The sequence below is a fragment of the Salvelinus namaycush genome, chromosome 40 (assembly GCF_016432855.1).
Source record: "Salvelinus namaycush isolate Seneca chromosome 40, SaNama_1.0, whole genome shotgun sequence".
In the NCBI taxonomy this organism is placed as follows: Eukaryota; Metazoa; Chordata; class Actinopteri; order Salmoniformes; family Salmonidae; genus Salvelinus; species Salvelinus namaycush.
Genome location: NC_052346.1, coordinates 4,796,939 through 4,824,402, shown reverse-complemented (window position 1 = coordinate 4,824,402; position 27,464 = coordinate 4,796,939). Strand labels below are relative to the sequence as shown.

Genomic DNA, 27,464 nt, shown 5'->3' with positions numbered 1-27,464 from the left:
AGCTAACAATGATGTGAATAATCAAGTCAATAAACATTGGTTAGTTAGTTAATATACTGCCTGGCAAGTTCGATGTATTAGTAGCCAACTAACATTAGGTAACTAGCTAACATACCAGTATCTACTGCCGCAATGCTATGCGGTTCGTAAGGATAGCGTAGCTAAAAAATTGTCAGCCAACATAACATGTAACATAAAGTAATTACTTTTCAAATAAGTTATTACATTACTCAGCATAATTAGTTTAAAGCAATGAATTTGTATCTGCTTTTGTTGGACTTCGGCTGCATATTTTACAGATCACATGACCAGATGCATTAGTTCAATGGTCTACTGACAGCCCAACCCTCCCTTCATTCCTACAGGGGACTGACTAACTGGCCTTAGCATAGCAGGAGTGGGGACGTCCCCTAACACTGACAGCTTCCCATTTCCTTCTAGGAAATTACCCCTAGTATGAGGAAGGATTTAAGTCAGGGCTAGGATGTGGGTTATGGAGGGTCAGCTTCACAGAAAACATGGAAACAATTGCCCAGATAGAGCTCTGTACCATTTCTGATCCAAGCGTTTAGTATTATTGCTCTGTCAACAGGTTTACAACCCTTGTTGTGGGACACCCTTAAGGCTTAGATTGGAAAGGCTTAGTTTAGACTGTCTCAAGTCCAGAGAGAAAAAGTACCTATTGCTGAACAGACAGAGATACTGCCTGATTGACAGTCAGACAGTTACAGAACTGTCTCAGTGTCACAGGATTTTCTTGCCATATTATGTTAACTTCAGATTAATGTTATCCCCATTAATTATCACTGGGTTTAATACTACGTTTGAAATTGTTATGTCACTGATACACTTTCGATGGAATGCCCAACATTCTGCTATTAACTACACGTGAAGGCCTGGCATCTTACAACTTTTAATTTGACATTTTTCAGAGTTGTGTAATGGAAAGGTAATGCGAAACCTCTTGGATTGCAGTACTCGTGTAATGTGTTCCTGGTAGTACTGAGTCCTGAGCACAGATGCCTACATTTTCCTCGCACATTCCAGAGCCTGGCTGGTGATGAGCCATTTCCCTTCCCTACAGGGGCCAGAGGATCAGCCCACATCAACAGCTACATCAAAGCCTTTCATTTCCTGCTATACGCTGACTCACACTATCATCATACCATCACACTGGCTACCATTATCAACACTGAGTCAATACACTACCCAGACGCACATTGTCAAATGTACGCAGGGAGGGATGCAAGTAGAGAACCATTCACACAGACTTGCAGGCGGCGCAAACAAGCGGACACAGACAACACATGATGCTCTTAGGTTGGACATGATAGAGATCTGGTTTCAAAGACACAGCTGCCATGTTGTCACTCAGTTCTCGAAAACAAGCTTCGCAATCAAAACGCTCTTCCGCGTAACACAAACACAGGGTTGGGGAGTAAATGATTACATGTAATCTGACTATGAAACAACTAACCAGTTCCGTTACCAGCTAAAATATTGTAATCAGATTAGACACTTTTGAAAAACTAGATGATTACTTCTTGGATTAAATTCAGAAAGGATGCATTATGGCACCTTTGTTTCTCAATGACATTAAATTCAGCGTTGAAACAAGGCCCAAGTCAGAGACCGTTATGATGACACACTAAATGTGTTTGATCATATTTGTTTTCTTCAAATGCCTAAAGGAAAGTAATCCAAAAGTAACAGTGATCAGATTACGTTACAGAGTTTGGGTAATCCAAAAGTGACATTACTGATTACAATTTTGGACATGTAACTAGCAACTAACAGATTACATTTAGAGAGTAACCTACCCAACCCTTCATACACAGAGTACTGTCATTGACCGCAGTATAGATTACATTTTAAGAATCTTTATAATGGCAGGGGATAAAAGCTAAATACTTTTTTGTTCTTGGCTAGCTGCTTTGGAAACTCCTCAGAGGAGCTAAGCAAGCGAGCCACAAGCTGTTTTAGGTTTGCAGCTGCATCATGTTGCTGCTAATACCAGTTCTTCAGAACTGGGGCCACGTTCCCAGCAGCCACGTTCAGCAGACAGACTGAGACCAATGCGTTCACACAGACAGACAGAGGAATGCGATTACGATTGGAGCGCAGACCTGCCTAACTGAGCACTATACGGTTAGCCGTTATATTACAAGGGGCTACCTTCTGCACGCACTGTAGCAGGGCAGTGCACTGGGGAGAAGGTGAAGGCCATCGCACACGACAGCTTATCCACAGGGAATGATGTGTCACTTCAATGTAGCGAGGGGATGAATGCAATGAGGGTTTGATTTGCTTGAGGAATCGTGTAAAGGAAAGGCTTGTGGTTTTGTGTTTTAGCACAATACTGCCAAAAGCTAGTGTGTGTGTGTGAAAAGAACTGAAACAAGTTAGTGATACTACTGTAGGCGTGGGTGTGTGAGTATTCAACGTTGCCCTCCAGCATGTTTGATTAGGGCCTCTGGATCAAGGGCTGTTCCTTGGAGAGCCAGGTGATGATACGAGGAGCCTGATACCTGCTCAGCACTTTGCTATGTGATGAGTCAGAGCACAGCCTGTGACAGCACAGGCACATTTCCACCCACCCTCTCTCTGACACACACACGGAGCTATGCTGTGAACAACCTTCTTCATACAGGGCCACCATTTTTTTTTTTTTTAAAGAGAGTATTGCTATTTGCATCCAATTCCCTAAACTTTTCTCAGTTTAGCTGTGAGAGATGGGTGGGACCAGCCTTTTTTCTTGCCCTCATTCAGAATGTTGATGAGCAATACCCATAAGCTATCAACTGACAGAAATTCATAGAAATTATGAATTTCAGCTTCTTTTTTTTGAGAACGTGTTGGCACATTGGCATTCCTTCTCCAACACAAACCACACCAAGGTGAGGATGTATCCTAACACTGCTTGGTTTGTAGGTTGCCATAGTGCCTCTGCCACGGTGAGTCAGCACGTGATTCCCTCTGATAAGGTGCGGTTTAACACAAAGGGGAGGGAAAGAGCACCCGTGCCACTAAGTGTAAGCGGAGGATGCTTCACTGTTGCTACATACACACACTCAGCCCAAAATACTGCCCTGTAGGTGAGGCCAATCCCTTGAAATAAACACAGACATATCCCACACACTGAGACCAAGGGCTTAACACCTGTGGGATGCAATGCAGTAACTGCTCCACCAAAAATTCCCCAAATGCTTTTCTTCGACATTGTGTAATGTGTATACTCAGCTATACTTTTCTTATGGCTACATTAGCTGATGTCAAGACCATCGTGTGCACAAGTCAAATATATGTATGCCGGTGGCACAACCGCCAATAAGGACCCTGATTCATTTGCGGTTCCTTAACAGCTGGGTTAATCCCAAAGGCCACGGGGAGAAGCTCTGACGCCGGAGCAGCAGTAGCTCAGCAACAGGAAGGAAACAGGACACCAGGGGAGACGCACAAACCCACTGAACTGGTCACAAGACCCTTGGCATGTTCGTGACAGTCGGGCCGTAGTAAGCCTGCTGAGAACAAACAGCGAATGTAATCCATTCAGAGGGGAGTGAGTTGGCGCTACGGGTGTAAATAATATACGATGACTTGAACAAACCATAAAAAGGCTATTTTTGAAAATGTGGTGGACTTTGGTCTTCTCATAAGATCCAAGAAGATAAGGATTTTAAACTTACGTTTAGTAGACTCCTAAATCAATTAGGGTTCTTTATCAGCTGTTTTAACTGCATCACCAAGGCTGTGTTTACACAGGCAGTCCAATTCTGATCTTAATTTTTTCACAATAAATTAGTCCTTTGACCAATCACATCAGGTCTTTTCAAATTAGATATTTTTCAGAGCTGACTAATTAGTGAAAAAAATATGAGAAATGTTCTGCCTGAGTAAACGCAGCCCAAGGCATGTCATCGGACCTTCATTATCATGTTTAATGTTCAGTAGGACACACCATAGCAAACAAATTAACATTTGCATTTCTAATTGGACAGATCCAGGAAGTTCCTCCCGCTTTAGGGAAAGGGGATACCTAGTCACTTGAACAACTGAAAGCATTCAACAAAAATGTGTCTTCCGCATTTAATTCAACCCCTCTGAATCAGAGAGGTGAGGGGGGCTGCCTTAAATCGACGTCCTCATCATTTGCGCCTGGGGAGCAGTTGTTGTTGGGGGTTAACTGCCTTGCTCAAGGGCTGATTACAAACAGCGACCTTTCGGATACAGGCCCAACACTCTTAAGCGCTAGGCTACCTGCAGCCAAGATTAGCGTTTACTCCGTTTTCAACCGTTTGGTGCCTAATGAACGTGTCCCTTGTAAATGATGGAGAACACGTCTAATTAACAGTCTTCTGATCAATGCCACCACCTCACCCACCCGCATACCACCCAGTCATTCGTCCATTCTCACATCCTCCTTCTCCTCCTCTCCCCAGCTGGACATTACATCTGACGCTTTCTTCTCCAGATCCCTATTGCCATTTCCTCCTTGGTCCAAGTTTCCTTTTCTGCGGTGGCTAGTACACAATAGACTATGTAATACACCACTATGGGGCAAAGCCTTCTCCGAATAAAAATGGGGGCTAAAAAGGTCATTATATGGTGAGCTATTTCCCAACATCTTTGTCCAGGTTCTTTAATTTGTACATCAGCAAGCAAGCAAACACCAAGACCTAGCTCGACATTAACAATTGTCCTCTTGTCCGAGACAAAAAAAAAATGGTGGACAAGAAAAATATAGATTTAAGTTCTCTGATCGGATGAGTAAAACATACATATATACATTTTTAAATAACTATAAATCACACACACAAAAATCACAATATCAAACAATTACTCTGATCAGAATAATATTCAAATCCTTTTTTCATATTAAGAATGCCTACATTTCAAAGTGTAGGCTACAGTCTCATGTCCAAAGCGATGCTGATATGAGCCTTTTAATTACATAAATATAGGTTAAAAGCCAGTCATATTTGACAAATATAATGAAGGATAATTAACATTGTCTAAATACTTGATTAATATGCCATTGAAACCAGCATTTTCTCATGTTCCATTGGTTTTCAAAATCAACTTTATTTTATTGTCTAGCAGCCAAAAGCATAATTCAAGTCATATTAGTAACCCATACTAGTTGATGCATCTTTAAAACTCCCCTCTTTCTTAATTTCTAAAGGATATTTTCATCTCGTCACATTAAACAGATTGTGCGTGCAGTGCGCTTTTGGGACAGCGTTTTCCCCCTTATTGCATTTTTGAACATTCACGCATAGCCTACAGCCATGTGCGCATTGTTGAGCTTATAATATGAAGTAATAAATATGTATCAACATTTTAAGCTAAACGGTCTGACCTGCTGCATCAGCCTCATTGGACTCCCTTAATTTCGAGCCCTGGAGGGAATTATTTTATAAAGACATAAGTATTTGGTTGTAATTGCAATATGTTATAGGCTACCACGGGTGGCCAACCATCCTCCAGGAGAGCCTTAAAAAGAAAAAAAAGCCAATAGGCAGAGTGTTGCCGACATTTTTGTCTGATTCTCTATGGTAAAAAATCTAATGTATTTTATTTTGTAAAGTGGACAAGCGACTTGAGCTTTTGGACAAGTAAAAAAAATAAAAAAGTTCAAAGACAAGTAGCTAAAAAGTTTGTCAAGCCCTGTAAGTAGGGATGCAAAAGGGTTGGAACTTTTATGGAAATTTTCCATGGGACGTTAAGCCCGGGAATATGGGGAATTTTTGCTTAAAATCAAAAAAGTTAGCTTATAACAGTGAACATGTTTTATGGGATACACAAGGTCTTGTGGCATATTTTGGTTAAACTATCCCCAATTCAATAGAATTGCAACCCTCTGCATGCACAGTGCATTCTTCCATCACATGTACAGCTGATTCTCAAGATCTTGCACACTAATGAGATGCTATTGAGCCCACACTACTACACTGTCTAAGCCAAGGACTACATGCTTTCTGGTAAGTTTTGATTACAATACTGGGTGGGGTGAATATATTTTATATGACATACATGATTTGTTGTTAACTAGTAAATACTAGCCTACAGCAAAATGTGTTTAAATCATTTCTAACTTAACAATTTCTGCTAGTTAGTTTTTGCTACCATGTGGGTTTTAGCTTGCTTGAGCCTGCTAACTGAGGAGTGTTAATTCACCCGTTTCCATACATGTTTAATTTTAAAACATGTATCTTACAAAGGACTTGTTTAATCTAACTGCTTAACTATTTATCTGTACATGGAATTGTATATTTTTTTTTAAACAATTTTTTTTCTCATCTTTACAGGAAAATGCCACGGGCACTATCTGATGTGTGGAGACATTTCACTGCAGTTAATGTAGAAGGAAAAGCTGTGTACATTTGCAAATACTGTGCCAAGTCATATGCGAAGAATGCAACAAAGATGCAGAATCATCTGGCCAAGTGCATAAAGTTCCCTCAGCTCTCACAAAAGTCCCTCGACTTATATTCAAGGTGAAAATGATGAATCAGACACCTTATCGATAGCAACAGCTCATGGTCCTCCTGGAATCAGAAGCTTTTTTTACTCAATGGAGGAACGTAGTCAGAGAAATGCTGATGAATGTCTTGCTCGAGTTGTGCATTCAACTGGTTCACCCACATCACACCCATTGGCTGTGGTGCTCATGCATTGAATCTGCTCCTCAAGGACATCATGGCAGTGAAAACAATGGATACACTCTACAAGAGAGACAAGGAAATGGTTAGGTATGTGAAGGGTCATCAAGTTATAGCAGCAATCTACCTCACCAAGCAAAGTGAGAAGAATAAGAGCACCACATTGAAGCTGCCCAGCAACACCCGTTCCTGGAGGGGAAGGAGTCTCTCCAAGAAATGGCCATATCACAGTCTGCCGATATGGACAGCCCCATCAAGAGGATCCTGCTGGATGATGTATTTTGGGAGAGTGGTAAGCAGCCTGAAACCTATAGCAGTAGCCATTGCACGGATTGAGGGAGACAATGCCATCCTGTCTGATGTTCAGACTCTGCTGGCAGATGTAAGAGAAGAAATCCATACTGCCCAAGTATGCTGGCAAGAGCATCCTGTCTGGTGCAGAGATCAACAAGGCCTATGGTGTCATCACTTCCGGAACACACACACCAAAGCACGCAACAGGCTGACCAATACAGGGGTTGAAAAATTGGTGGCCATCTGGGCAAATTTGAGGCTTTTTGAGCCTGACAACAAGCCATCCTCAACAAGGTTGGAAAGTGACAGTGAAGATGTGGTGGACATTGAGGTCCAGGGAGAAGACATGGAAGCCTGAGAGGAAGACAACCAAAGCTTTAGTTTCTAGATTATCATTTTACAGATGTATTTTGAAAACATTTTTGGGAGATGCGATGGATCATTTGGGGATCATTCAATATTCCCTTTATTTTGTTGTTCAGTGAAATCATCCCAAGTGACGAGTGAACTAAATTAAAGTTCAATTCATAACTAAATTGCTTTTTTTATTTATATTGGAAGGATTTCATAATTTGCAATTATGTCTACTTATGATAAGGTAAAAAGGTTTATGTTTCTATATCCAATGCAAAAAGCATCTACATTTAAATGGTATTAATATTCATTTGCATATACAGTGGGGAGAACAAGTATTTGATACACTGCCAATTTTGCAGGTTTTCCTACTTACAAAGTATGTAGAGGTCTGTAATTTTTATCATAGGTACACTTCAACTGTGAGAGACGGAATCTTAAACAAAAATCCAGAAAATCACGTTGTATGATTTTTAAGTAATTAATTTGCATTTTATTGCATGACATAAGTATTTGATCACCTACCAACCAGTAAGAATTCCGGCTCTCACAGACCTGTTAGTTTTTCTTTAAGAAGCCCTCCTGTTCTCCACTCATTACCTGTATTAACTGCACCTGTTTGAACTCGTTACCTGTATAAAAAGACACCTGTCCACACACTCAAACAAACAGACTCCAACCTCTCCACAATGGCCAAGACCAGAGAGCTGTGTAAGGACATCAGGGATAAAATTGTAGACCTGCACAAGGCTGGGATGGGCTACAGGACAATAGGCAAGCAGCTTGGTGAGAAGGCAACAACTGTTGGCTCAATTATTAGAAAATGGAAGAAGTTCAAGATGACGGTCAATCACCCTCGGTCTGGGGCTCCATGCAAGATCTCACCTTGTGGGGCATCAACGATCATGAGAAAGGTGAGGGATCAGCCCAGAACTACACGGCAGGACCTGGTCAATGACCTGAAGAGAGCTGGGACCACAGTCTCAAAGAAAACCATTAGTAACACACTACGCCGTCATGGATTAAAATCCTGCAGCGCACGCAAGGTTCCCCTGCTCAAGCCAGCGCATGTCCAGGCCCGTCTGAAGTTTGCCAATGACTATCTGGATGATCCAGAGGAGGAATGGGAGAAGGTCATGTGGTCTGATGAGACAAAAATAGAGCTTTTTGGTCTAAACTCCACTCGCCGTGTTTGGAGGAAGAAGAAGGATGAGTACAACCCCAAGAACACCATCCCAACCATGAAGCATGGAGGTGGAAACATCATTCTTTGGGGATGCTTTTCTGCAAAGGGGACAGGACAACTGCACCGTATTGAGGGGAGGATGGATGGGGCCATGTATCGCGAGATCTTGGCCAACAACCTCCTTCCCTCAGTAAGAGCATTGAAGATGGGTCGTGGCTGGGTCTTCCAGCATGACAATGACCCGAAACACACAGCCAGGGCAACTAAGGAGTGGCTCCGTAAGAAGCATCTCAAGGTCCTGGAGTGGCCTAGCCAGTCTCCAGACCTGAACCCAATAGAAAATCTTTGGAGGGAGCTGAAAGTCCGTATTGCCCAGCGACAGCCCCGAAACCTGAAGGATCTGGAGAAGGTCTGTATGGAGGAGTGGGCCAAAATCCCTGCTGCAGTGTGTGCAAACCTGGTCAAGAACTACAGGAAACGTATGATCTCTGTAATTGCAGACAAAGGTTTCTGTACCAAATATTAAGTTCTGCTTTTCTGATGTATCAAATAGTTATGTCATGCAATAAAATGCAAATTAATTACAAAAAAATCATACAATGTGATTTTCTGGATTTTTGTTTTAGATTCCGTCTCTCACAGTTGAAGTGTACCTATGATAAAAAATGACATACCTCTACATGCTTTGTAAGTAGGAAAATCAGCAAAATCGGCAGTGTATCAAATACTTGTTCTCCCCACTGTATTTCCCATATATTTTCATTAATTCCCACGGAAAGTTTTCACTTCTGAATATTCCCCAAAATGTGCAACCCTACATGTAAGTCTACACTGATGTGTGAGAAAAGAGCATAGCCCACTGTCATCTTATGTGCACACATTAACAGGATGACTCTCCAAAGATGGGAACTTGGTTTTGGTCTATTTATAATGTTATTTGCTCTCCAAGGGTTGACCAGGCTTCTCAGTAGACAGACATTTTAAAAAGCGCTAGTAGGTCAGGAGGACTGACTGTGTGGAGTCATATGACCAACCATAGATACCTTCAGAGATGTAGGCAGACACCAGATGCTGCGGACCAATCAGAAAGTCCCGGTGCTACCCCCATTGCCTGGGGTTGGCTGATGCTGCACGGCAGAGCAGGGGCCAGCAGCACTCCATCCGCAGAGCAACTTGTCAATTATTGAGCTGAACAAAGTGCTAATGAGCTGTGTGACCTGGCTGGCTGTGTGTGAAGCTCCAATAGTAGTAGTAGTCAGAACTAGCCTCATTTACCAGATGCTGAAGCTTTACTAGAATTAGACCTATGAAGCCAAAGCATCCAGTACAGATAGAATTTAGATGAATATGAATAAATTTAGTGAAAGGCTTATGCTCCTATGTGACAGTTATTATTTTGATGAACCAAGCAATCGTATATTGGCATTAGATTTGAGTATAATGACATGGAGCTACAATGGAATCCTATGGAAAAGTTAAGCAACGTTTTAGATTTTTATCCCACTTTCACAAACTATTTGTCAAAGACCAATGGTCAGATACTGTGGGTCCCACCTGACCCAACAGAATAGCAAAACCGACCTGCAGTACATACTGTAGGCTCCCCAATCCAGTGGACAGTCACCTCTAAATCCACTGGTCTGGATTTATTCTGCAGCCCCGAGGCTTCATCTGACCAGCCATGTTTAACCTACCCCTGCTCGATACCCGAGAGTGCTCGATCAACACTACCCCTGGTCTGTCTGACTGCCTGCCTCGGAGCTGCAGGGTGGGGAATGAGAAGAACGAACATGACAGTGTATCTCTAGGCATGCCCTATCAGCTTTTTCACCAATCCATTGTTTCAGTACTCCCAAAAATCAAGGGGTCTAGACTAGAGGGATGGCTCAAATGCAGTGATCACTCCTCCTGCCAGAGACATTTTGACTAGTTTACACATGGAGCACTACAAGCAAAGATAATTTTGCATTTAGGCTATTTTATGGTCGATAATAATATCATCAGTGATCATTTGGAAAGATCCAATGGTATCTTACCATCCATTAAAATTTTGTATGATCACGTTTTTCAATAATCCCAGACATATGCTAATAACATCATGTAAAATACCAGACGGAGGCTCTAAGCGCACTAGTTGGGTCTAGGTGACAACGGTTAACTATGTGACAACGGCTAACTAAGCAAATGCCTTGGACAGTGAATGGGAGACGTTACTGTCTGAAAATATGGGGTTATTCTATGTATGGACCCATATGGCATTTCAGTATTGAATGTGAATTAGGCTTAGTTCACTCCAAGAGAGAAATATTTGCCCTTGTATCATAACAGCAGCAGCAGAGTATTATGACAAAAAAGCACAGAGAAAATGTTAGCTCTATGGTCATACTTACTGCTGACTTTCATACTGCCAAATGCTGAGGGCTGCGGCACTGCTTTGCAGCTCTCTGCGAATGAGGTGGTTCTGGGCCGACCCGACATATTCCAATCCAAGATATCCCTGCTTCGTCTTCAGTCGAATCGTACTTTTCCCTGTTCTATTAGTCTTTGACTGTCCTCTGTAGAATGCGTTGGTTTTTATAAATTTTAAAAGAAAATTGGTAGCCAATTCCACGATATAACGTTAGGTCTGCTTCTTCTTATATCGTTCTAACACGAGCTAGCCAGCCAGCTAACTAGCAAACTAATGTCGAACCGGTCAGCTGTGTCTGGGCTCGAGCTGTCGTCCAGCCACATTCAGCAATAATCTGTCATCCCTTTTATTTTGTATGTTCCTTTCACTTACCTAGGCTAACGTTATAAAGGCATTCTATAAAATAACGGCCTGAGCCAGGTGTCTCATAAATTGGGCCTCTCAAAGTTGCCAGTCCATTAAAAAACACAGCGGTAAAGAGGAATAGGCTGCCTACAATGGCATGAACGACAAGTCTGCTTACGTTGAATGATTCTCAAAATAAAACAATATCAGGTCCAATAGCTAATCTTCATATTCTTATATTGACACTAAAAGATCCGACAGCACCAGCCATGGCGGCTCCCAGTCTCAGACCGACCAACATTCAAATCGGACACAAATGAACAAAATTCCCGATTTCAGGCCGAAAGAAACGCACCGACGTTTCTTTGACAACTTCGCCCCCATAAACACAGAAGCAATTGTCGATAGTCCCTGCTGGCTGACGACGACGTGAAAGACTATTCCAAATGTATTTTTTTGTTGAAAATAGTCATGCTACAGCTCCACTAAATGTGAAATTATCTTTTGATTCCTTCTTTCTCTGTCTGCTAGTTCTCTTTGTCAGACTACGACCAAAACAACGCAAATTACTTAAACCATTGAGTGGGTGAACCTCTTTCACGATTTCCATTAGATAGCCCAGCTACAAAGTCAAAGTGCCTATATTGTAAAGGTTCATGAAAATAAAACATATATTTTTGGTCTTAATTTAAGGCCATGGTTAGGCATACGGTTATCAGTGGGGTTAGGATTAAAAACACATGTTAAGAAAAAACATTTTAGAAATGGGCGGGGTGTATGACTTTGTGGCTATGGTAACTAGGGACAAACCTCTACGGCCTCTACGCAAATCTTAACCTACGGGAATATCGAATAGTGCACGCTCAGGCAGACGCGAGGAGGTCACGTCGACCAATCCAAAGCGAATCCATACGAAATTTGTGTAGAGACCTCAAGCCCAATGAGCGCGTTGATGTCTTTATTCTACTGCCGCTATTGTCAAGAAAAATAAAAGGTACTTCGACATAACCACATAATGGTGCAGTAACGTGTATTAATGGATGCCAAGGAAAGCCAGGCTTAGCAAAATATTTGACAAATAAAACAATTGAAACATTCTCTTTCGTCTCTCTTTTACTAATTTTCCGTCAATTCGCAAGTGTCTTGATTCTCACAGGAGAAAGCATCCAAGCGAGCGAAACAGTGCCACTCTGTTTCAGTATGTGTAGCCTACGGAAAGTATTCAGACCCCTTGACTTTTCCCACATTTTGTTACCTTACAGTTCTACAATTCATTAAATTGTTTTTTCCCTCATCAATTTACACACAATAACCAATAATGACAAAGCAAAAATATTTTTGGGGACATTTTTGCTAATTTATTACAAATATATAGTGAAATATCACATTTACATAAGTATTCAGACCTTTTACTCAGTACTTTGTTGAAGCTTCTTTGGCAGCGATCACAGCATTGAGTCTTGGGTATGACGCTACATGCTTCTCAGCAGATCCTCTCATGCTCTGTCAGGTTGGATGGAGAGATGTTTGATCTGGTTCAAGTCCAGGCTCTGGCTGGGCCACTCAAGGACATTTAGAGACATGTCCCGAAGCCACTCCTGCATTGTCTTGGCTGTGTGCTTAGTGTCGCTGTCCTGTTGGAAGGTGAACCTTCGCCCCAGTGTGAGGTCCTGAGCACTCCGGAGCAGGTTTTCATCAAGGATCTGGCTGTACTTTGCTCCGTTCATCTTTGCCTCAATCCTGACTAGTCTCCCATTCCCTGCCGCTGAAAAACATCCTCACAGCATGATGCTGCCACCACCAAGCTTCACCGTGGGGATGGTGCCAGGTTTCCTCCAGACGTGACGTTTCAAATTCAGGCCAAAGAGTTCAATCTTGGTTTCATCAGACCAGAGAATCTTGTTTCTCATGGTCTGAGAGTCTTTAGGTGCTTTTTGGCTAACTCCAAAAGGCATGTCATGTGTCTTTTACTGAGGAGTGGCTTCCATCTAGCCACTCTACCATAAAGGCCTGATTGGTGGAGTGCTGCAGAGATGGTTGTCCTTCTGGAAGGTTCTCCCATCTCTACAGAGGAACTCTAGAGCTCTGTCAGAGTGACCATCGAGTTCTTGGTCACCTCCCTGATCAAGGCCCTTCTCCCTGATTGCTCAGTTTGGCTGGGCAGGCCAGCTCTAGGAAGAGTCTTGATGGTTCCAAACTTCTTCCATTTAAGAATGATGGAGTCCACTGTGTTCTTGGGGACCTTCAATGCTGCAGACATTTTTTGGTACCCTTCCAGATCTGTGCCTCGACATAATCCTTTCTCGGAGCTCTAAGGACAATTTCTTCGACCTTATGGCTTGGTTTTTGCTCTGACATGCACTGTCAACTGTGGGACTTTATTTAGACAGGTGTGTGCCTTTCAAAATCATGTGCAATCAATTGAATTTACCACAGGTAGACTCCAATCAAGTTGTAGAAACATCTCAAGGGATCACGTTTTAGGGAAGACCCAGATGCAGACAGTGTCGAAGTAACAACAGTTTATTACTAGAACAGGGGGCAGGCAAAACGACAGGTCAAGGGCAGGAAGAGGTCAGTAATCCAGATCAGAGTCCAAAAGGTACAGAACGGCAGGCAGTCTCAGCGTCAGGGCAGGCAGATGTCAATAATCCAATGTGGTGGGACAAGGTACAGGACGACAGGCAGGCTTAGGGTCAGGGCAGGCAGAAAACAGGAACTAGAAACAGACAGAAGCAAAGGGAAAAACGCTGGTAGGCTTGACGAACAAAACAAACTGGCAACAGACAAACAGAGAACACAGATATAAATACACAGGGGATAATGAGGGGAGATGGGAGACACCTGGTGGGGGGTGGAGACAAGCACAAAGACAGGTGAAACAGATCAGGGTGTGACACAAGGATGATCAATGGAAACAGGATGTACCTGAGCTCAATTTCGAGTCTCAAAGCAAAGGGTCTGAATACTTATGTAAATAAGGTATTTCTGTTTTTAGTTTTAATACATTTGAAAACATTTCAAAAAATTATTTTTTACTTTTTCTTTATGGGTTATTGTGTGGAGATTGCTGAGGATGTTTTATTTATTTAGTCAAATTTAGAATAAGGCTGGAACGTAACAAAATGTGGAAAAAGTTATGGGGTCTGAATACTTTCCGAAGGCACTGTATCTGATGCTGTCTGGACCAAAAGAGTATGTTGACGCCATAGCATCTGATTGATTGATGCCAGCAAGCATTTGGCCTCCCTTGATAAAATAATTAGCCAATCAGCGTTGAGCTGAGCTGAACTGTGGTTTGTCCTGGTGCAGCAAAACACCCCCCGAGGGAGGCCAGTTTGGATTTGGCTTTACACCAATAAAATCGGCCATTTTCTAAGCCATAGATGGAGATGGGGAGTTGGACTTACGTAATTCTCTGCACAGGCCAATGATTATGACGGCGATTCTGATCTAACCATGAATTAATATGTTGTGCCACTGGCCTGAGACGATTGAAGTTCAATATGTAGCCTAGTTAACTAGTTAGCTAATTTAGCAGGTTCATTGTTGCCCATTCGAGAAAGTTAGGCTAGCAAGCATTTTAGCTAGGTAGCCTATGACAAAAAAAACTAAAAGTGTACTGTATGACAGACCCATAGACCATTTTGCCAACATGAAAGAGGAGGATTGAATTGGCGTTCAAGTAGGGTGTTATTACTTGCGCGCACACACACAGAAAGAAATCAGTGCCATGGACAGCCACATGATATTTAGCTAAATTGATTGGACCAGTGGAGACCCGTCATTCAGGACAGAGCACGACCTATTTAGATATAAACAATAAAGTAAAAAACGTGTCATTAATATGTCTCACATATCGCATATGTAAAACAACCCCCTCTTTATTTTGCTTTCTTGAGTAAGGCAGCTCCAAAATGCAGGTGTTTCAGCCTAACTCAGTGCTTTCTGTGGTGGTGGGGCAGCCAGCGGAAAATACGGAGCGTAGGGGTTGATAATGTTCTCTAGATGCGCCGTGATTGGCTCAGTGTTCTGTCACTCATGGGGACACTACGTCACAGCAAGACCCTTGGTTGCTGCCATAGACTTACATTAGAAGTGCCCATCCAAGAATACTCAAGGTCATTGGCCACAGATAAAATCCCGTCAAATTGTGTTATATCTACCATAGCTTTGATTGGACTGATCATGTCAACATCATACTTTCAAAATCTTAGCTAGCAAGCTAGCAGTCATTATCATGCATCAAGTCGGCAATCTACTGGCAAATTGTTTTCAATCCTTGTCATATAAAGAGTAATTATATATAAAACGTATCAGGGTGCTCATCGGCCATTGGACATAAACATTACACAACAAGTTGGAAATCGCAAATGCAACAATTAGTGCTGAGGTGCAACTGCAGCCCCGGGTTCGATCCCAGGCTGTGTCACAGCCGGCTGTGACTGGGAAACCCATGAGGCGGCGCACAATTGGCCCAGCATCGTCCGGGTTAGGGGAGGGTTTGGCCGGCCGGCCGGGATGTCCTTGTCTCATCGTGCGCTAGAGACTCCTTGTGGCGGGCCGGGCGCCTACAAGCTGACTTCGGTCGTCAGTTCGACAGTGTTTCTTCCGACACAGTGGTGCAGCTGGCTTCCGGGTTAAGCAAGCAGTGTATCAAGAAGCAGTGCGGCTTGGGTCTCGACCTTCACCAAGTCCGTAGGGGGGTTGCAGCGATGAGACAAGATCGTAACTACCAAATGGATAACACAAAAATGGGGGTAACACCATGGACCAGAAAAGTTTCAATTTATTGGCATGTCAATCCAGCATGACTTCTGCCGCGTTATTAACAACTGGAAACTCGGAACTGGGAAATTTCAGACTCGGATAAAACTAGCCCTCGACTGGGAAAATACCGAAAATAATTTTGAATGGTCATCCAAGTCAGGATTTTGGGCCTCTTTCTAGGACCGCCACGCCACCTTCCTGTTCAAGTGACCACAGCACAACAAGGGGAGTCCAAAAATGTATTGTATGCTACTGCACAAATGAAGAAATATGCCAGGGAGATATGCATACTATAGCCAAGAAAGTAATACCAAGTGTATGTTGTGTAGTAAGCTGTTAGTAGCCCATGTGTCTCACCCTAATAATTTGGTCCCTTTCCTCCCTCATTGCCTTTGCCTGTTTTAGAGAAATGTGATCATCGAATATTGTAAGAGATTTCATTATCTGCTTATATGCCCCTTTTATTTATCCTACGGTTCTGACTTGGTGTACAGGGAGAATACTGTAAAAACGGCCCATGTTCTGAATTCTGTTGCTGTACATTTCAAAAGTGCTGAACAAATAGTTATATTGACTACGTCCATCCTAGCATGCTCGTTAATGTCTTAATCGAAATTACAGATTGCCTCTTATCCGCTTATCTTTCCTTTATGCCATAGTTTGTACATCTCAATTGTCAGTAGAAGCCACGTTTGTTTAAGCACGTCAGCCATATCAGCTATGTTTTTTTACAAGGCAGTAAATGAGGCTGATTTAACCGTTTCACTGCCAAACAAGGCTCCACTGATAGCCAGGTGTAAAATGGTGCTGGAATAGCAAAGGCAGTGCTCCTGTTATCTTTGTGCTGAGTTGTAGTAACTCTGTGGTTCTAAATCTGTAGATGGTTGTAAAGTCTCAAACATGAACTTGCTTGACCATGCTGCAGGTGATATAACTGTTTGTTACATGCAATATTTGCTTTGTGGTCTTCATAGGACAGATGTTGCTCTCCGGTTTTTGGATAAAACAAACGTATGTGTGTAGTTGAATATACTCTGCCACTGTGTGACAGTTGTCTTTTTGTTGTCACGTCTTTATTGTATATCACGGTGGCATATGAATGAACGGGTTATAGAGAAAACAATGCAATTACCACAACATAGGTTGTAATATGGCTCTTTTACTGGCTTGGTTTATCTTCCTCAGTGATTATACCCACGCACCGCTACTGTAACGGTGCAACCAGGTAGGCTACGTGAAGGATGTAGACATGAAGGATGATGCTTCACCAGTGGAATGATGTTGCTGTACTACATCATTATTTAAATACCTTGTAGTCTGAAATATAATCCAGAAGTAAACTGTGTAGTTTATTTCCCTCACCCTGATTTATTCATTCAACCATTCAATGTCCATTCTGGTGTGAGTAGACCCTGAATAACTTTAGGTAAGCTTAGTATCCTTATGAGTTACAGGCAGGTTGATGGGTTACCTCTTTGCGTCCTCTTCAAGGATGACAGATGCGGGGCACGTTAAAGTTGAATGGAAAATCTTAAGGTAGAGAAATGTTCCTATCATTATGATACGGTTTATAATGGCATGGGACACAGGCTAGACCATTTATGGTGGCATTGTGCACTTGGGTACACTTGGGTACAGTTGAAGTTGGAAGTTTACATACACCTTAGCCAAATACAACTCAGTTTTCCACAATTCCTGACATTTCATCCTAGTAAACGTTCCCTGTTTTAGGTCAGTTAGGATCACCACTTTATTTTAAGAATGTGAAATGTCAGAATAATAGTAGAGAAAATTATTTATTTCAGATTTTATTTCTTTCATCACATTCCCAGTGGGTCAGAAGTTTACATACACTCAATTAGTATTTGGAACCATTGCCTTTAAATTGTTTAACTTGGGTCAAATGTTTCGGGTAGACTTCCACAAGCTTCCCACAATCAGTTGGGTGAATTTTGGCCCATTCCTCCTGGCAGAGCTGGTGTAACAGTCAGGTTTGTAGGCCTCCTTGCTCGCACACGCTTTTTCAGTTCTGACCACACATTTTCTATAGGATTGAGGTTAGGGCTTTGTGATGGCCACTCCAATACCTTCACTTTGTTGTCCTTAAGCCATTTTACCACAATTTTGGAAGTATGCTTGGGGTTATTGTCCGTTTGGAAGACCCATTTGCGACCAAGCTTTTACTTCCTGACTGATGTCTTCAGATGTTGCTTTAATATATCCACCTAATTTTCCTTCCCTCATGATGCCATCTATTTTGTGAAGTGCACCTGTCCCTCCTGCAGCAAAGCACCCCCACAGCATGATGCTGCCACCCCCGTGCTTCACGGTTGGGATGGTGTTCATTGGCTTACAAGCCTCCCCCTTTTTCCTCCAAACATAACGATGGCCATTATGGCCAAACGGTTCTATTTTTGTTTCATCAGACCAGAGGACATTTCTTTAAAAAGTACAATCTTTGTACCCATGTGCAGTTGCAAACCATATTCTGGCTTTTTTATGGCGGTTTTGGAGCAGTGGCTTCTTCCTTGCTGAGTGGCCTTTCAGGTTATGTCAATATAGGAATCGTTTTACTGTGGATATAGATACTTTTGTACCTGTTTCCTTCAGCATCTTCACAAGATCATTTGCTGTTGTTCTGGGATTGATTTGCACTTTACGCACCAAAGCACGTTCATCTCTAGAAGACAGAACACGTCTCCTTCCTGGGCAGTATGACGGCTGTGGAGGTCTACAATTTTCTTTCTGAGGTCTTGGCTGATTTCTTTTGAAATCTTTTTTATTTCTTATGACGGCTGCGTGGTCCCATGGTGGTTTCTTTTGATTTTCCCATGATGTCAAACAAAGAGGCACTGAATTTGAAAGTAGGCCTTGAAATACATCTACAGGTACACCTCCAATTGACTCAAATGATGTCAATTAGCCTATTAGAAGCTTCTTAAGCCATGACATAATTTTCTGGAATTTTCCAAGCTGTTTAAAGGCACAGTCAACTTAGCGTATGTAAACTTCTGACCGACTGGAATTGTGATACAGTGCATTATAAGTAAAATAAACTGTCTGTAAACAATTGTTGGAAAAATTACTTGTGTCATGCACAAAGTAGATGTCCTTGCCGACTTGCCAAAACTATAGTTTGTTAACAAGAAATTTGTGGTGGTTGAAAAATGAGTTTTAATGACTCCAACCTAAGTGTATGTAAACTTCAACTGTATACTAGTGTTCAACGGGACAGTGCATTTTGAGACAGAAGATTAATTGATGCTCCAAGACACACTATTTCAATAAAGTGCTCAATAAGTGGTAGATTTGCTTTATTTTAGTTGCTGGCTTGCCGAGAGACTATTGTGTGGCCAGGTGTTGCAGATGCAGATAAGTTTGAGTGAGGAGGCTCCTCTGCACAGTAACTAGGTGCTTGGCACCGTGTGTGTAGGCAATTGAGTGGGATTCCTGCTGAGTCATTTTATGAAGCCAGGGCAGCAACGAGTCCCAACTGGGAGTACTGCAAAATCCACAGAGGGAAACTCCGCCAAGAGTTTTATAGCCTAAGAAAATCATGGGTGTGAACCTGGTTTTAAGTGGTGCTGATTAGGCCTACTCTATATCTGCACTTGGGAGGACTGCTTTGAAACCAAACAAGTCATTATACTCATTGCTGCAGTAAAGTCAGGCCTGCTCGGTCTACTAATTATAGTGTTGAAGTGTTTTTAGTCCATTTACAGAGCTCCTGAAGCGTCGCCCACTGGGCGCAGACGTCAATTCAACGTCTATTCAACATCATTTCATTGAAATGACGCGGCACACCAGTGTGTGCCCAGTGGGAGGTGTTGTGTAGTGAAACAACTAGGCTTTACATAGACAGGCCTTGGCATTCATGCAGTGGCAGGACCTGAGGAATACTTTCCCAGCATGCCATGCAGACTCTTTGTGAGGCTGTTCAATACTGTCAAAGCTGTAGTCGCTACCAGGGGCGGGACATTTGATTATCTTTTTTAATTATTTGTATCCAGTCGGATAAACACTTCAAACAGCCTACCCGACCGCCCGGAGGCGTCTGCCTCGTCCTAATGTGCACCGTTACCTCGTTTTGTATCACAATCCAATTATAAAACTGGGGTGGACAGAAATGCAATTTCAGAATGTGGGGGGCGGGACATGTCCCCAGTGAAAGTTGTGCCCTTGGTTGCTAACAGTCCTTTCTTCTGCAATGTTTGTGTGCTCCTCTCATTCCTCTTCCCCTGTGTCTGTGTGTATCTTGTCAGAGAATATGAATGATGTATTTTGGGAAACGCATAACAAAGCACCTTAATGACAGGGTCTTTTCACAGAGTTACACAGCTCATTTACCATTGGCTCATGCACAAGGACAAGAGTAAGAACCCTAGTCAACACCAGGTACATTCTTTTTCAGGTGCTATGATCTTTTTTCTCTCTTGATTGATCCACAAAGACTGGAGGACATGTGCTGGAAACATGGCTCTTCTTGACACTGCACGTGGAGATGTAGTTTTTCATTAAACAATACGAGCAACCTCCTCTTCTTACAGCCCACAAGAAGATCAAACCATTGACAGTGAAGGGGTCTGGATCTAACAACACATGTGCTAAGGTTGAGCTGCAAATTTACGTGTTGGTGTCATGACTCCTTTACACCACAAGAGGGCATTGTTTACTCAGCTTTCCATTCACAGAGGTTCTGAATACAACATAGAAGAGTAAACGTGATAGGCTACTACAGTTCTGGGAATTAAAATGTTACTTAGACAGGACAGCAATATGGTCCAATTCAAGCACCTTTCAATATATCACAAGTTGTAATCCCTACTGCCTCTGATCTGGCGGACTCCCTAAACACATACTGCATTTGTAATTTATGTCTGAGTTTTGGAGTGTGCCCGTCTGTCCGTAAAGGAAAAAAACTAAATCTTGCTGTCTGGTTTGCTTAATATAAAGGAAATTCATATGCAGTATAGCATTTACTTTTTTTTTGAAGTATGGCAATTGAGTACTTTTTTCCACCACTGTACATAAGTACATTTAAAACCATATACTTTTAGACTTTTACTCAAGTAGTATTTTACTGGGTGACTTGTACTTTTACTTGAGTCATTTTTTATTAAGGTACAGTATCTTTACTTTTACTCAATTATGACAATTGAGTACTTTTTCCACCACTGATTGTACACATGAAGTTTAAAATGTCACGTAATAACATGTCCCACCCACTGTAGTCAGCACGTTCCCATAACTGCAGTTCTGCACGTTCGTAGTGCTGTCTTATCTATAGAAACATAGATAATGGAGAGAAGATGACCTCAGATATCTTTATGAGCCATACCATCTTCAACCATCTTCCCACGCAGCTGCCTCCCAGTTGAACACGACTGAAAAAAGTGCCCAGGTAGATGTACCGTACTTCAGCCCAGACACAAATGTGACAGTATTGCTACGGAATGCATAGTTGAAGCAATTCAACTCCATAATGACATAACACTTTCCCGATATCAGAATTCTACAGTTACAGGAATTGATTAACATTAATGGCGAGAGCCTTCCATGGATAGTTTAACAAAAGAAGCAAGGTGTTATTTTCTTTCTTTTTTTTATCTCATAATAATTATATCCAAATCACAATAGAAATCCTATACAATTGTCTTTGGACTTCCCTTTGCCACCTGAGTCTTCTATCCTCACCCCTTTAAATTAGAATACACGGGGAATTATTTCACTCACCTATATCTCAATATAGACGTGTCATCATACAACTGGCACTGCCACTTCAGTTCTGTAGGGTTGAAGAGTGCAAGCCAGGCACAGAGAAATGCGGGAGTTTTGCAAGCGCATTCAGAGCAATCTATTTATCTGCAGGATTACTTTACCATCTAATTAAGAGCCGTTTAAGAACACGTAAAAGGGATGGCCATGGTACAAGATTAGGAATGCTTCATTTTTTGTTGCCATCTTACATGTTTCATCAACAATATGGAAGACAAAATAACTTTTGTACAGTTGAAGTCGGAAGTTTACATACATCTTAGCCAAAGACATTTAAACTCAGCTTCACAATTTCTGACATTTAATCCTAGTAAAAAGTTCCTGTCTTAGGTCAGTTAGGATCACCACTTTATTTTAGAATGTGAAATGTCAGAATAATAGTAGAGAGAATGATTTATTTCAGCTTTTATTCTACATAAACTCAATTAGTATTTGAAACCATTGCCTTTAAATTGTTTAACTTGGGTCAAACATTTCGGGTAGCCTTCCACAAGCTTCCCACAATCAGTTGGGTGAATTTTGGCCCATTCCTCCTGACAGAGTTGGTGTAACTGAGTCAGGTTTGTAGGCCTCCTTGCTCGCATACGCTTTTTCAGTTCTGCCCACAAATTTTCTATAGGATTGAGGTCAGGGCTTCGTGATGGCCACTCCAATACCTTCACTTTGTTGTCCTTAAGCCATTTTACCACAACTTTGGAAGTATGCTTGGGGTCATTGTCCATTTGGAAGACCCATTTGCGACCAAGCTTTAACTTCCTGTCCTGATGTCTTGAGATGTTGCTTCAATATATCCACATTATTTCCTTGCCACATGATGCCATCTATTTTGTGAAGTGCACCAGTCCCTCCTGCAGCAAAGCACTCCCACAACATAATGCTGCCACCCCCGTGCTTCACGGTTGGGATGGTGTTCTTCGGCTTGCAAGCCTCCCCCTTTTTTCTCCAAACATAACGATGGTCGTTATGGCCAAACAGTTGTATTTTTGTTTCATCAGACCAGAGGACTTTTCTCAAAAGTACGATCTTTGTCTCCATGTGCAGTTGCAAACTGTAGTCTGGCTTTTTTATGACGGTTTTGGAGCAGTGGCTTCTTCCTTGCTGAGTAGCCTTTCAGGTTATGTCGATATAGGACTCATTTTACTGTGGATATAGATATGTTTGTACCTGTTTCCTTCAGCATCTTCACAAGGTCCTTTGCTGTTGTTCTGGGATTGATTTGCACTTTTCGCACCAAAGTACGTTCATCTCTTGTAGACAGAACACGTCTCTTTCCTGAGCAGTATGACGGCTGTGTGGTCCCATGGTGTTTATACTTGCGTACTATTGTTTGTACAGATGAACGTGGTACCTTCAGGCATTTGGAAATTGCTCCCAAGGATGAACCAGACTTGTGGAGGTCTACAATTTTTATCTGCGGTCTTGGCTGATTTCGTTTGATTTTCCCATGTTATCAAGCAAAGAGGCCCTGCGTTTAATGGTAGGCCTTGAAATACATCCACAGGTACACCTCCAATTGACTCAAATTATGTCAATTAGCCTATCAGAAGCTTCTAAAGCCATGACATAATTTTCTGGAATTTCCCAAGCTGTTTAAAGGCACAATCAACTTAGTGTATGTAAACTTCTGACCCACTGGAATTGTGATACAGTGAATTATATGTAACGAACGTCGTCGGGAGAAGGAGAAGAGAACCAAGGTGCAGCGTGGTACGTATCCATAATACTTTTAATAAAGAATGAACACGCGAACAAAAACAACAAAACGACCAACGAACAGTTCTGAAAGGTGCAACAAACACTAAACAGAAAATAACCACCCACAAACACAGGTGGGAACAGGCTACCTAAGTATGGTTCTCAATCAGAGACAACGATAGACAGCTGCCTCTGATTGGGAACCATACCAGGCCAAACACATAGAAATACAAAAACAAGGACAACATAGAACACCAGACATAGAATGCCCACCCAAACTCACGCCCTGACCAACCAAAATAGAGACATAAAAAGGATCTCTACGGTCAGGGCGGGACATTATAAGTCAAATAATCTGTCTGTAAACAATTGTTGGAAATATTACTTGTGTCATGCACAAAGTAGATGTCCTAACCGTCTTGCCAAAACTATAGTTTTTTTTTATTTAGTTTTTTAGTTTTTTTTACAATATGTTTATTATTTTCCAATAAAAATAAAGTAAAAAAAGACAGCAATACAAACAATGACATTCATTGTACAGTTGAATGGGATGGCCACTTTAGAGGACAAAACAAAAGTTAACTCACACATACACAAAATAAAACAAAATCCTATTAGGTGGTACATGTATAAGAAGACAGCATATAGTCATTACAAGCAGTGTAGTTAAGCCAAAAATAAATATTGAGTGTAGTACAGCACAGAGTAGCAGCAGATCGTCAGCCCAGTTATGAAGCGGGACTAGACCATTTATCCAGTATCGGCTGCCATATTTTGTAAAACAATGGACTTCTATTGGAGGTGTTGTATCGAATCTTTTCCATATGTATTACATTCCCTAAATCCCGTAACCACATTTCAAAGGTAGGTACAGTCTCCAATTTCCAAAATTGCAATATGAGCCTTTTGGCTAATAGAGTACAAAGCGAGACAGCCTTCCCCTCCTGGTTATTCCCATCAACTGTACCAAACAGAGCGATCAATGGGTCTGGGGCTAGAACTCTATCAAAGGCCTTAGATAAAAAATCAAAAATGAGAGCCCAGTAAGCATGTAATTTAGGGCATGTCCAGAATAAGTGGGTCAACGTCCCCTCCTCCTGCTTGCACCTCTCACACAGTGGTGAGGTGTCCGGGAATATTTTATGCAGTTTTACTTTTGAGTAGTGTAACCTGTGAATCACCTTAAACTGTACAAGGTTGTGTCTGGCATTCACTGAACTGTGGTTTATATTCCTGAGAGCTTCTATCCAGTCCTCATTTGAGATTTCTGAACCAAGTTCTTGTTCCCAAGCCCTTTTAATGGTGTCTGTGGATACCTCTATGTGGGCCTGTAGCACATCATACAGTCTAGAGACCGACCCTTTTGAATGGGGTTTGACAAGGATCAAGCTATCTAATGTAGGACTATTTGGCTTCATGCCATACTGTGGGATATGTGTCCTTAAGAAATTCCTGATTTGGAGGTATCTGAAAAAATGTGTTGTTGGCATGTTGAACTTTGCCTGTAATTGTTGAAATGAAGCTAACTGACCATCTATGTATAAATTACCAATTGTTGTGAGCCCCTTCTCCCTCCACTGTGAAAACACCACATCATCCAATGCAGGGTGGAAAGCATGATTCAGGCTAATCGGGCTGTCTATGTAAACAGTGGGTATGTTAAGAAAATCCCTAATCTGTTTCCAGATCCTAAGCGTATGACAAATGACTGGATTGGAGTCATAAGTGGCTTTTTTCACATATGATGGGCTATTAACAAGTGCAGGGAGTGAGGAACGTTGACAGGAGGCCTGCTCAATCAAAAGCCATGAAGGCATATCCTTCTGTCTCATCTCAGGTAAACTTTCCCTCCAGAAAGACACAATGTTCAGATTAGCAGCCCAATAATACAGTTTGAAGTGAGGAAGGCCAAAGCCCCCCTCTATCTTGTACTTGCATAAATGCTTCTTTGCAATTCTGGCTGCCTTGTTATCCCATAAAAATGGAGTTACTATTGAATCCAGTTTCTTAAAATAGCTTTGTGGTATGAAATTGGGTAGACATTGGAAGAGGTAAAGAAACCTGGGTAGGACAACCATTTTAATAGCGTTTATACGACCAACCAAGGAAATAGGCAGAGTTTTCCAAAAATCTATATTTTGTTTAAGCTGATATATTTTCATGTCCCAATTCGCTTTCAATAGCTGATCAAGGTCTCTTGTCACTACAATGCCAAGGCTTGTGAACTTGTCCCTCACTGTTCTAAACGGGGTAGATTGCAGAAATTGTATATCCACCGGCCGTGATATTGGCATCAACTCACTTTTTTGCCAGTTTGTCTTGTAGCCAGAGAAGGAGCCGAATGTGTTTATCAAGTTAAGTAAGGGTGGAATAGAAGTTTTAGGCTTGGACAAAAACAAAAGAACATCGTCTGCATATAGGGAAATTTTGTGCTGTGTGTCTTTTATTTTAACAGAAGCTATATCGGGACATGCCCGAATGCGAGTAGCAAGGGGTTCCATGGCTATAGCGAAGAGAGCAGGCGAAATAGGGCACCCCTGTCGGCACCCCTTGAACAGGCGGAATGACTGCGACATTTCCTGATTGGTCACCACGGAGGCCATTGGGTGTGCATAAATAATTCTTATCCAATTAATAAATTCCTTTCCAAACCCAAAATGCTCCAGAACCGACATCATATACTTCCACTCAATCTGATCAAACGCCTTCTCTGCATCAAGAGCTATTACCACTGCCTCAACTTTATGATCATGATACATTACGTTGAAAAGGCGTCTCAAATTGTAGTATATATGTCGGCCCGGGATAAAACCTGTCTGGTCAGGGTGTATGATGTCGGAAATATATTTTTTCAATCGGTTTGCCAATATCTTTGTCAACACCTTGTTTTCTATGGGGAGTAACGACACGGGGCGATACGACGACATCTCCACGGAATCTCTATCTTTTTTCAAGATCAGGGCTATTGTAGCCTCATACAGTGTTTGCGGGAGTTTGGCATTTTCTTTTGATTGTTGAAACATTCGCAACATAAGTGGAGATAGACTAGCGCAGTACTTCTTATAGAATTCTATTACATATCCATCGGGCCCCGGGGCCTTGCTGTTTGGAAATTGTGCTATCGCTGTGTTAATTTCCTCTAAGGTTATCCCTGCATCGAGTGCAGCAGCTGCCCCCCTGTCTAGTTTAGGAAGTTCACATTCAGCGAGAAAGCGTTCCATAGTTTGTGGATCAGTAGCATCGCATTTTGATTGGTATAGCTCTGAGTAAAACTGCGCAAAGCATTTATTAATGTCCTGCGGATCTGTTACTATTTTACCCTTCTTGTCTTTTATTTTGTGAATAGCTCTAGATCCCTGTACATGCCTTAGCTGTCTTGCTAATAATTTATGTGGTTTGTCCCCCAGTTCAAAATAACTTTGTTGCGTTCTAGCAAGTAAAGAGCCCACCCGTTTCGAAAGGATGGTATTGTATTCATATTTTAACTTTGTGATCTTCTCAAGGACTGTATATGAGGAATTTGTCCTAAAAACGTTCTCCTGTTCCCCTAACTCTCTTTCAATTTCTCTCAGCCTAGTATTGGCACGTTTCTTCCTCTCTGATGTATAAGAAATAATGTAACCTCTAATCACAGCCTTTAGAGATTCCCAAAGGGTGGAGTCGTCAACATCCCCCGTGTCGTTAGTTCTGAGGAAAAAGGCAATCTGCTCCTTCAAATACTGACAAAAAGCCTCATCTTTCAACAGGTATGCGTCTAAGCGCCACGGTCGCCGACCTGTCGACATATTGTCGAGTTTCAGCACCATGGACAGAGGAGAGTGGTCCGTAATTAGAATGGGGTGATAGGTAACCGATTCAGCTGCTGAAATTAGTTTGGAGTCCAACAAGAAATAGTCAATTCTGGAATATGATTTATGAACTGATGAAAAGAAAGAATAATCCCTGTCTGTTGGGTGCGTCAGTCTCCAAATAT

At 41.9% G+C, this 27,464-nt stretch overlaps 1 protein-coding gene across 8 annotated transcripts in view; it reads right to left on the bottom strand.

Annotated features, from left to right (window-relative positions):
- LOC120033312 (glycogen synthase kinase-3 beta) overlaps positions 1 to 11,826 on the bottom strand; it is a 42,790-nt gene extending 30,964 nt beyond the window's left edge. For 4 of the 8 annotated variants that reach the window (XM_038979594.1, XM_038979597.1, XM_038979598.1 and 1 more), the window contains exon 1: positions 10,887 to 11,826. In XM_038979594.1, coding sequence (XP_038835522.1) covers positions 10,887 to 10,974 — 88 coding nt within the window. In that variant the 5' untranslated portion in view covers positions 10,975 to 11,826. The remainder of the gene's footprint in view (positions 1 to 10,886) is intronic. The other 4 variants (XM_038979596.1, XM_038979599.1, XM_038979600.1 and 1 more) reach the window with 1 other exon arrangement.
- Between the last annotated feature and the right edge of the window lie 15,638 nt (positions 11,827 to 27,464).